This window comes from Trachinotus anak, unplaced genomic scaffold, assembly GCF_046630095.1.
Source record: "Trachinotus anak isolate AG129_WGS33_773 ecotype Australia unplaced genomic scaffold, CSIRO_AGI_Tana_v1 ptg000005l, whole genome shotgun sequence".
In the NCBI taxonomy this organism is placed as follows: Eukaryota; Metazoa; Chordata; class Actinopteri; order Carangiformes; family Carangidae; genus Trachinotus; species Trachinotus anak.
Window position 1 is genome coordinate 23,620,707 of NW_027273856.1, and position 11,246 is coordinate 23,631,952.

Sequence of the window (11,246 nt, forward strand, 5' to 3'; positions counted from 1 at the left end):
AACTGTGACAGTGAACTGTAATTTTAGGGTTTAAAGTTGCCTAAATTTGTTGCGGGTAGTAGGCTAATAGTAGGTTTTCTTCCATTATTTTCTTTCATTACATTTGTTTTTTTGTTTTTTTTTGTAAAATTCTCTGTTTACATCAGATGCACACGCCCAGAGCAGTGAAAGAATCCTGCCATTATAATCATAATAGGGACGTTTCGGTTATAAGAACTACAACTACAATGATTCAGTGAGGCAACCGGAAATTATTTTCGGAAACGGAAACACCTAAATGTATACAATAGAATCAAGATGCATCGCGCCAGCAACAATAAAACATCCGGTGAGCGCAACAGGCCTTCAGAATAAAAGCAGAGACTTTTAAACATTTAAAAAAAAATAGTGAGTTATAATGTTGTTTCATCTGAAATGGTAGAAATTTGTGCCGGTGAAAACAGGAAAACCAAAAACAGTGTTCTCCCATTTACCACGGTGACCGCAAGGTCAGAAGAGCAGTTTTGGTCATATGTGTTTTTAGGCAGTTTAGCATTTTATCTCAAAAGTAAAAAAAACAGACTGACCCTGACAGACAGAAAAACAAGTGAATGTGTGTGAGCTTTTTGATATTAAGCACACTACTTAAAGGAGTCTCATTTAGGTTAACATTGTAAAGGAAGGATACCCAAGGTGATATCTTCAGCCAGCACCTGCTCAACTGTAAAACTGCCTTTCTACTACATGTTATATTTTATCAATCTCTTCTTTTTTTAACCATTAAAACAAATACTTTTTTCATGGAACTATAAATAAAATAAAAAATACAGACTAAACAGACTAAAATTATCTTGAACAAGTGTAATCATTGTGCTGACTGAATTCTTAAGTTTTTCTTCTTACACATCAACAAGTTAAATTACTCTGTAAGAATAAAGTAACAGTCAATGAATATAAAGTGTATAATGTGGGCAGTTTGGTGCTGAATGTAAGTTTTAGGCTGCGTTGATATGTCGCTTTTACTCTGAAGGATTCGGACCGGAAGTTTTATTGTTGCTGCTGCTGGATCACAAGCGGATCAGAAAATCAATTAAGTTATGAAAAATACCATTAATTGCCTTTCTTTGTCACCGCAGCTCATGAAGAAATGGCGGATCTCCAGACGTTGTACATTTAAGGACAAACACTTCACACCTAATGGCGTGTACACCGACGCTGAAAAGCATCTCAGTCGACAGGAATATTTACGTTTTATAGGTAAGTTAGCATGAAAGCTAACTACTGAAGTTGACATTAGCTACTCGGCTAATTTAGCTGTAGGTTAACATGTTTAGACACGGCTGATTTTTACTGAAGATGGCATCTGTCAGTCATTTGTAGGTCCTGTTAAGGACGCGTTTTGATTAGCCACTCATTGGGTTGCGCACCGTCATTTTCCCCAGTTTCTGCTGACATGTCCTTTCGTACAGTGATATCATGAGTTAGCTGTATGCTATGTGAAGACATGTCTCAGTTTAAATTGCTAGCTGACTCGCTTGATTGGCTTCTGTCGGAGACCAGAGCTAATATGTTAGCCATTTTGTTAAAGTAGCTTGGTGGTTAGCGACATGATAGAGGATTTCTAGTTTGTTTACAGTGGGAATACAGCAGGTCATACACGCAAACGACGTCTGTGTCCTACGATTGTTGCTACCTTCAAGATCTGTTGTTTGTGTCTTTGTGTTAGAATAAACTGCTGGGTTACAGTATGTTAATTATACTGTCTAATATCCTCCACCTCGCTTCATTTGCACACAATAGGTTTGTTGAAAGTAATACATAACACTGAATTAGTGACGGGCTTCAGTGACTCATAGCGTCCATGATTAGCTGTTTTATTTAAACAGACGTGAAGCAGCTAGAAAATCTGCCTGTGTTACAGTCAAGTGACTGACATACCTGTGTAATGTGTCTGTTATGAGCTGTTTATGAGCAGCATCAAGATTTGTTTTTAAATGACACCGTCTCTGTTCACTTCAGACCTGAAGGAGTGATTTAGACAAAATTCAATCTCAAGGAGCTATTGATTGTGATAATATGTATGTAGATTTTAGAACTGAAATTATTTGTTGTACAATTGGTTACTTTATCAGCTGAAAATGAATCAGCAACAATTTTATTGATTTATCTTCAAATGTGAATATTTCCTTTTCCTTTTTTTGTGTGTTGTTTTAAATATTAACTTTAAATTCAAACAATTAAACTGTTAATTTTGAAAAGAATCTGCATACCCATTTGTGTATAAAAGGATTCTTAGTTGCAACACTATCTTCATTTAGCTAACACAAGCTGTCCTATCCTATCAATGTTTTACTTAGGTTTGTAAATGTATTATGTTCCCTCTGAAGATGTATGTGTCTTCTGTCTTGCATCTATAGAATTACTGAAGAATATCTTCCAAACATATGAGAATGAGCTGATGGTTGTGGAAGTCTGCAAGAAGACGTTGCAAAAAAGAGAGAGGCTGACTGGAAGATGCCAAGAAAAAAACAGCAGAATCCACAGCCAGTCAAGTGTAAGTGTTCACAGATTTCTGTTAAGATGATAGGTCAAAGCATAGCCGAGCTACATTGTTGAAACCATTACTCATGTCTTTAATCTAAAAGAATAGTTCCCGTCCTGTGAATATTGGCCTGGTTGATTACCATATGTTTCCCCTTGCTCTGCTCACGCCAGGACACGAGGCATTGTTGTTGAATTGCTTAGTGTTTCATATGGATCATACTGACCCACAGTCCGGTAATAAATAATGGATTAGGTTTAGGATATGAGGTTGTTATTACATTTAAAGACAGGCTGAGAGCTGTTTGGTATGAAAAAATTACTTTCTTTTTTTATTATCTTTTTTTTTTTATCTTCACTAACCCACCAGAACGTGATCAACAAAGTAGCTAGGGAGATGAGCTCATCATGGACAACAGCTATGATTCATGTTCATGGCCCTATCTGGAATAATGCTTCTTCAAGTAATGTATTTCCACCTCCTTTGCTCAGCATTTAATAGCAAGGTTGTAATTGTTGGACCTATGAAGAGGTGTGCCCCTGTAGGAATAAACATCCTACATATCCGACACTCATGATACATTATTGACATTAAGTCAAACACTAAAATGACCAGTAGATGGTAGCATAAGGCTGGTACCCAAGGATTTGCCAAAAAGGGCTGCTGAGCGTGATGTCCGTGACTTGGCTTGAAAGTAGTTTTCTGAAGAGTGACAGCTGTGTGATAGTTGTTTGGATTTCATCAAGCTTGAGAGATCAAGTTAGTATTTCAGGCATCATTAGCTGTAACTGCAGTAAAAGAGCTCCATCTGTCAACGATTAAGAGTTACCGTTTTGTTCATGAAATGCTCTTGTACTCTATAGGAGGAGAGTTACGTCATTTATACCGCTTCGCAGTAATGTGGTGTGGTTTAAGGCAGCATTCTCATTACCATAAACCTCTTTAACCTGCCAAACTAACCATGTAGGTATGTCACCAACATTTTGCTGCTGATTTTATTAAGATTATAACTAAAACTGAGTTTTTTCCCCATTGATCTGCAGACAATTGAGGATGTTGAACTCAACTCAGTAACTCGAGAAGCTTCTGTGTTGTTATTTTTTTTTCTGAAATTATGCATTGTCCTTATTGACGCAAATAATGAAGGAATGACCCTTCTTATAACTTGTAGTGAAGTGATAGTTGTCATTTAATTTTTATTGGATTCTTTCTATGATTATAGTGGATTCTGAAGATGGTGTAGCCATTGAAGCTCCTGGAAACCTCAGCCTAGACACAGACTTTCTTCTCGGACAAGACCTTGAGTTTGATGATCCTGATCATGACAACAAGTTTTTAGGTCTGGAAAAGTTCTCAGGTTTGTAATCCATTTTTTATAATCATGCATTTAAAGTTATAAACCTTGAGGTTTCACTCCTTGTCGTTTTGGCAACACCTGTGGTTACCATGGCAACACCGAGTGCAGCTCAATGCTACAGCAAACACTCATTGGGCTCAGAAATACAACAGAGGCACAGCTGGTGTATATGTTTTTAGAAGTTTGTCGAGAATAATCGCAACAGAAATGTAATTTTCATGCTGTGCACTGTCTGTGGAGTTGAATGTGTTAAAACTGATCCACTGACAAAAATTTGAGTGAGAGAGAGAGAGAGAGGCAAATCAAATCGATATGTGGTGGTCAGGAAAAATATTGTGGCACGCCGCCATGAATAAATCAATGTATGGGAAACCCTGCTATAAATGGTATCAAAATCAGGGTTTGAGTTAATAAATAATTAAGGAGTGTATCTTTGTGTTGTTGATATCTGCCTGCCCATCTGTCTTTATACTCTATCACTTGTAAGTAGACCAAGTTTTCCTCTTTTAGTGTCCCACTGTTTTCAGATGTTCCATGTTTGCCCTTCTGCCTGAGTTTGTAAGAGTTCTGTATTAGTATATTTTATGGAAGGCTGATATCACCTATTGCAAATGTGTCTATTGATTCTACAATAGATGTGAATGTGAGGATCACATAGACTGGTCATTATAGTACATTTCAGTTCAGTCCCCAGTTTGAAGTACATTTGCTTGGTGAAAGGACAATAGTATCATTATGTTTTGTGTAAGCCCCCGTTTTCACTTCCTGTCGTTACCATGAAGACATGGAATGAATCAAAGATGAAAATTGTTTTAATGGCTTAACCACTAAAGGAAATGAAGTGGTCGCACTACAAAAAGGACTTTTACGGTGGGTTTCTCAGTGATGAAGTGTGGCCCCTCTGTGCGACAGTGAGAGAAATGGCACCACCAGCTCATATTCCCCAGCATGGCTCTTTGTCAGAGGGAGTGATCTGAAAAATGGAAAAGTAGAGAAAGGAGCTGAGACACCATTATTATATAAGGGTCATAAAAATAGGACCATTACCATCAAGGACACCATTATAAGAGGGCATTTATTCATCATCATCATCATCATCATCATCATCATCATCATCATCATCATCATCATCATCATCATCATCACCACCATCATCATCATCATCATCATCATCATCATCATCATCTGCTGCCTCTGCTCCCACTACCCCACTACCATTATCGTTTCCCCCTCATCATCATCATCATCATCATCATCTACCCTCATCATCATTATCATCATCAGCAGCAGCAGCCTCACCATTATAGTCATCATCATTATCATTAGGCTTGGTAATCATCCACGAGGGGTTTCCATGGGGCAGGATAAAAGGGCAGTCTCGACTCTCGCCTTCCTCACATCCTGCCTCGGCATCTGTGAAGGACGGTTGTTTTCTTCTGGCTCGGTCACGTTCAGAAACACCCACTGACGCCGGAGAGCGCTGCGTCTTGAAGTGATGAAGCTTTTTTTTTTTCTTCTGCCTCCTGGAAAAATCACCTCTCTTTTTTTTTTTTTTTTGTTTGTTGTTTGTTTTTGTCTAAAAAACTAAATTGATGTTGCTGGTAGAACTGTGAGTATCAAACAGTACCGTCTCTCTGCTGAGATTCTTTGTCCTGAACTTACCTTACTCAGTGTGATGTATTTGCAGGGGCATTTTCACTAACTGCTGGTTGTTTTCTGTATTTGTCAGTTTTAATACTTCAGTGAGTGGATGGGTGCCTTAAGGTGCCTTCATTTCAGTCAGGTCTCATTACAACAGATTCTGACTTTAGTTTGTTTGTATGGTCCAGAATGTTTCTGTATAAACTAAAATATAAAATGTGATTTCTTCATTACTTTCTTCTATTTCAGAATGACCTTTTTGAAATCTGAATGTATTTGTTATTGGCATTTTTTTCATTACATTTTTCATTACATTATTTAATCATGTCACTTTCCATCACAATGATGTTGTCACAAATACCCACCCCATCACCCCTCAGCCAATCACATGCCCCCAGACCCAGACTGGAAATAGAAATTATAGCATCACATATTCTTATGATTATTTATATAATATTATATATAATGTGTGATTCATTTGTTCAATACTGGTAATTTTGGATTTCTGTATATTTTTGCTGAGCATCTGTTCTAACGGTGGCACTGAAAAATACAGTATAATTACAGAAATGTCTGGGATTGTCTCTGAGGCTCGTTGCATGTCTTCTCTCTTCTACTCTACTTTTCCTCTATTCCATCAGAGATCTTCATCTCAAAGAGATTATCTGTTTGATCAAGGTTGTATACTGTATAATACAGAGAGGGAAGAGTTGCAAACATGTATCTTGCTGTGTAGATTTAGAGAATTTAGAGAATACTTTGTCAGGCAGAGTGGATTGTGCGTAAGTCAAACATTTTTTTCTGTCTGTCGTCCCTGCGCAGAAGTAGCTGCTGAGATTGGTTTCTCTGTGTATCCTCTGGGTGATGAGGAGAGCCCTGCCTACGGCCAGCTCAGCATGGAAAGTGAAACAGACAACTCTCGCTGCACAACTGACAACAGTAGGGAAGATGAGGGCAGAGCAGCCCAGTCGGAGCCCAGTTTTCCTCCCTACCTGTCCTGCAGGGGCTGCGGACAGCTCCGTGACGAACCTTTGGGACCTGGCATAGACCTTGTTGGCCCTTATTGCCTTAGGTGCTGTAAAGCCTCCAGGGAAGCCAAAAGTACAGACTTCTGTTCACCTTTTGGAGGTATCAGCGGGATGCCTCGCTCATGTTCCCATTCACAGCTCGATGACGAAGGGGTGGGAAACGGGATGGGTGACAAAGCTGTGACAGCTGAGGACAGATTGCCCAAACTGCACTCGTGTCACCTCTGTGGCTTCTCCTCGCGTTACGCCAACCATGTGAAGCGACACATGAAGACACACAATGGGGAGAAGCCCTTTAACTGCCCCCTGTGCACTTACGCCTCAGCCCAGCTGGTGAACCTGCAGAGACACCTGCGCATCCACACTGGGGAGAAACCTTACAAATGTGACAGCTGCACTTTCGCCTGCAGTTCCCTTGGCAACCTCAAGAGGCACCAGCGCATGCATGTGCCATCTGCAGGGGTGGGACAGGACGCTCCTCCGCGACCTGCCAGTGGCCAGAACAGTCTGAAGAGGCATGTGACTGGGCAAAGACCCAGTGGGGAAGAGCCTGGTGCATCAACCAAGGGTATGTATGTCTTTATAATGATTTACCTCTTCTCCATAACTCCAGTTATGTTTTAAGCTGTCACTGTCAATCATTAATGTATATGATAACTCAGTATTTCATCTTTGTGTGAAGTTTCAGAGGTTGCAAGGCCAACGTCAAACCTGAGTTTGGGAGCCCAGAACAATGACTCCCTATCAGTCTTTGATGACTTAAAGGGGGCATCGCCACCACCCATACCACCCTCTAACCCACCTCCTGGCCACCAGCCTCCACCTCTTCTGCAAACCACAGGCAGTGGGGGCAGCAGGGCAACCAGAGGGGGTGTAGCAGACGGTGCCGCCCTCCCCCCTTCACTTTTCCCTTATACATGTCGATTATGTGGCATTGTCCTAGAGGACGAGGACGGCTCCTCGGCCCAAATCTGTGCCAAGTGTACCCTTGAAATGCTGACTAAAGACACCTCATCATCTCCCAACAGCCCTGGTGAGCGCAGCGACAAGGTGTACACCTGCGCCGCCTGCCCCTTCCTCACACACTACCCAAACCACTTGGCACGTCACATGAAAACTCACAGTGGCGAGAAACCATACAAGTGCCCACAATGCGACTATGCGTCAGCGCATTTCGACAACCTCAAGCGCCACCACAGAGTGCACACAGGCGAGAAACCTTACAAGTGCCATTTGTGCGATTATGCCTGCGGGAACCTGGCCAACCTGAAGCGCCACCAGCGGGTGCACTCGGGCGCCAAACCTTTCCAGTGTGACGTGTGCAGCTACAGCTGCAACCAGAGCATGAACCTGAAGCGGCACATGCTTCGGCACACTGGAGAAAAGCCGTACAAATGTCAGGAGTGCGGCTACACCACTGGACACTGGGACAATTACAAGAGACACCAGAAGAAACACGGTCTGGCCACAGACGGCTGGGTCAAGGTTCCAATGTCGGGCAATGATGAAGACGACGAAATGCGGAAAGGGATGGGAGTTGGAGTCCAAACCCACAGAAAAGAAGCGGGGGTTGATATGCAGTATATGTCTCGGGAGGGAGGTCAGACAATACACTCGTGCTATAAACTTGAGATTGTATAAAATATAACTCAGCAGAACTAAGCTACCAGCAACTTGTTTTTGGTTTTTTTTTTTCACAGAGCCTTTATATAGTTTTAGTGTGTGTCAGTCTTTTCGTGTTCTTGTCAGATGTCTTCAGAGGCTGCTAATTGTTTATTTGTAGAATCTCGCACAATTGTTCCCGAACATTTTGATGCCTTTTGGGTTGAGTAAGGTGGATGAGTCTGTTCATAGTTTGTCTTCTACTCTGTTACTCTGTGTTTGTGTCAAGACAAATGGACTGTCTCTACTGTTGAAGTCCTTCCACTGTCTCATTCTGTATGTTACTCCACACTAATTATAACATTTCCCTCTCACACTACCACACATATCACTACCAAATACTCCTCAATACATGGAACTCATGCACATTTTTGCCTGAACCGTTGAGTTGCACTGTGTAGTTTCTGTAATAAAAGATCATTTCTGTTTTTATCAAAGTTGCCAGTGCCACAAGTTTAGGTCAAACTTTTTTTTTTTGTATTGTTAGTAATCAAAGGAAATAAAATGAATGTAACTGATAATCAGCTTTTATTTCTACCCTCATATCACATTTGCAGGATGGAAATAATGATTAACTTTTGGTTTGATTCATGAGGTCATTTTCACATTAAATTAAAACGTGTGCTTTTCCTGAGACTACACAGTGCAGCTTAAGATGGGTCCTTAGAAGGGCCAGTCTTGTGCTTTCTTCGCATTGGCGCACAAGCTCTGATAATGGCATGCCTTCTGATGAATTTACTGATGTATGTACTACTAGCAATGTGCTATTTAATAGTACTGGAATTGTTTTACATCCTATATTGATTGATTAGGTTGTGTTAACCTTACTAAATAATCTCCCGTGTCTTGAACTGTATTGTTATTTTTGCCAAACCCCTCAGGATAAAAAAAAAAAAGTAATGAGGAACACAAAAATGTTGGCAAAAAAAATAAAATAAGTCTCATTATTCTAACACTAAAACCGCATGCACATGCACAAGCATATTAGTTTTGACTTGGTTGTATGGTTAAAGGGAAAAGCACAATCATACACACTCAGCTGCATTTTGGCAGGTTTAGGATGAAGTTCAAGAGCAAAAAAGAAAAAGCATCAATACACCTCTTGTTTGTGATTCAGGAGTGACATAAATCATACATGGGCATGTTCAAATAAATTCCCCCACACACTTGCTACATATCAGTAATCTTTAAATTTTTTGGTCGTAAATGAATTCCTTTTGAGACGTGTTTTTGGGAAAAGACTTGTCGAGACTTTTCGTTGAATCACCTTCCTTTGGATTACTGTTTACTATTGACTGTGAAATTAGCCCATTCTTGTGTTTTTTTTTTTTACTTGGGGGAGAAAAAAAAAAAGATGATAGTATTAATAAGCATGTGAGTGTGTAATAGTTGTTTTATTTTTCTAATGTGGCCGTAATACACTGCTAGAAGTGCATACTTTAATATATAGAATTAGAATGTTTTTATTTTAATTTTGAATGTGTGGTGTGTCATTTAGTTACGATGGGGAAAAACAATAGATTTAAATTTACTCTCTTTGTGAATGACTATTATATGCAAGTGATATATTTTTCAGGTTGCCAACTTGCCATGACACAATGGAGCATTGAATGCATTGACTAGTACTGACATCCCCCACGTCTCCATTTTTGTCCTTATGCAGTGTCTCATAAATGCCTTAAGTGAGAAATTTGAAATAAACATATGGGATTAATTTCACTGAATGTCAGACATCAGACTGTTCTCATTTGTCTTTAAATCTTGGTGACATTTTCACACCTGATTTAAGCAGAGTCACAATAATTCATAATTCAGTTATGTCATTACTGTTTGGAGCATCTGTAGTGACATTTTTGCAATAATGCAATGGGTCAAATTACTATGTGCAGTTTAAAAAGAGTTGCTCAAGGAAATAACACCCACAATTATCACAGAAGTGATGCAATTCAAAGCTTTGGTTCTCTGGCCCACAACATAGTTTTTTGGGTTGATTCTCATCACAATGCATTCAGAAAGTGTTCTTCGGTTTTTTGACATTTTTTGCAAATTCATTAAAAAGTAGAAACTGAAATATCACATTCAAGTATTCAGACCCTTTACTCAGTACTTAGTTGAAGCACCTTTGGCAGCGAATACAAGCCTCAGCCATGCCTCGCTGTTGGGATGGCATTGGGCAGGTGATGGGCGGGGCCTGGTTTCCTCCTGAGATGATGCTTAGAATTTAGGCCAAACAGCTCAGTCTTGGTTTTATCAGACCAGAGAATCTTGTTTTTCACAGAGTGAGAGTCCTGCAGGGGCTTTTTTTTTGTGCAAACACAAAGCAGCTTTCATGTATCTTTCACTGAGGAGAGGCTTCTGTCTGGACACTCTCCCATAAAGCCCACATCGGTGGAGTGCTACAGCGATTCCATTTAAGAATTATGGAGGCCATTGTGCTCTGGGGAACCCTCAGTGCTTTCAGTTTATAGCCTTCCCCAGATTTGTGCCTCGAACACACTCCTGTGTCTGAGCTTCTGTAGGCAGTTCCTTCCTCCTCATGGATGGTTTCTGCTCTGATATGCATTCTCACCTGTGAAACCTTATGCAGACACACGTATGCCTCTCCAAATCCTGTCCAGTCGGTTCGATTTAGCACAGGTAGACTCAGTCAAGGTGCAGAAACATCTTATAGGTGATCAAGAGAAATGGGAGGCACCTGAGCTAAATTTCAAGTGTCATAGCAAAGAGTTTTGAATACTTATGTCAATATGATTATTTCATTTTTTTCCTTTTTAGTAAATTTGCAAAAATTTCTAAAAATTAGTTTTCACTTTGTCATCCTAGGATATCGATGAAGTAAAAAATTATTATTATTCTTATTTTAGAAGCTGCAACATAAGAAAACATGAAAGGGTCCGAACACTTTCTGAATGCACTGTATATAGGATGGTACATTACATCATTATTGGACATGTAACAGCTGGGTTGCTTAGGTATAAATAAAAATAAATTAAAAAACCCAAAGGACTTTCTTCTCAGATATAAATACAATCATGAG

The 11,246-nt window shown here is 39.9% G+C and overlaps 1 protein-coding gene across 1 annotated transcript; it reads left to right on the forward strand.

Annotated features, from left to right (window-relative positions):
* Positions 1 to 1,054: 1,054 nt before the first annotated feature.
* znf513a (zinc finger protein 513a) lies at positions 1,055 to 9,940 on the forward strand. Its single transcript, XM_071479121.1, has 5 exons — positions 1,055 to 1,236; positions 2,397 to 2,533; positions 3,744 to 3,878; positions 6,342 to 7,115; positions 7,230 to 9,940. The coding sequence occupies exons 2-5, from the start codon at positions 2,494 to 2,496 to the stop codon at positions 8,186 to 8,188; spliced, it is 1,908 nt and encodes a 635-aa protein (XP_071335222.1). The 5' UTR covers positions 1,055 to 1,236; positions 2,397 to 2,493; the 3' UTR covers positions 8,189 to 9,940.
* The last annotated feature ends 1,306 nt before the right edge of the window (positions 9,941 to 11,246 follow it).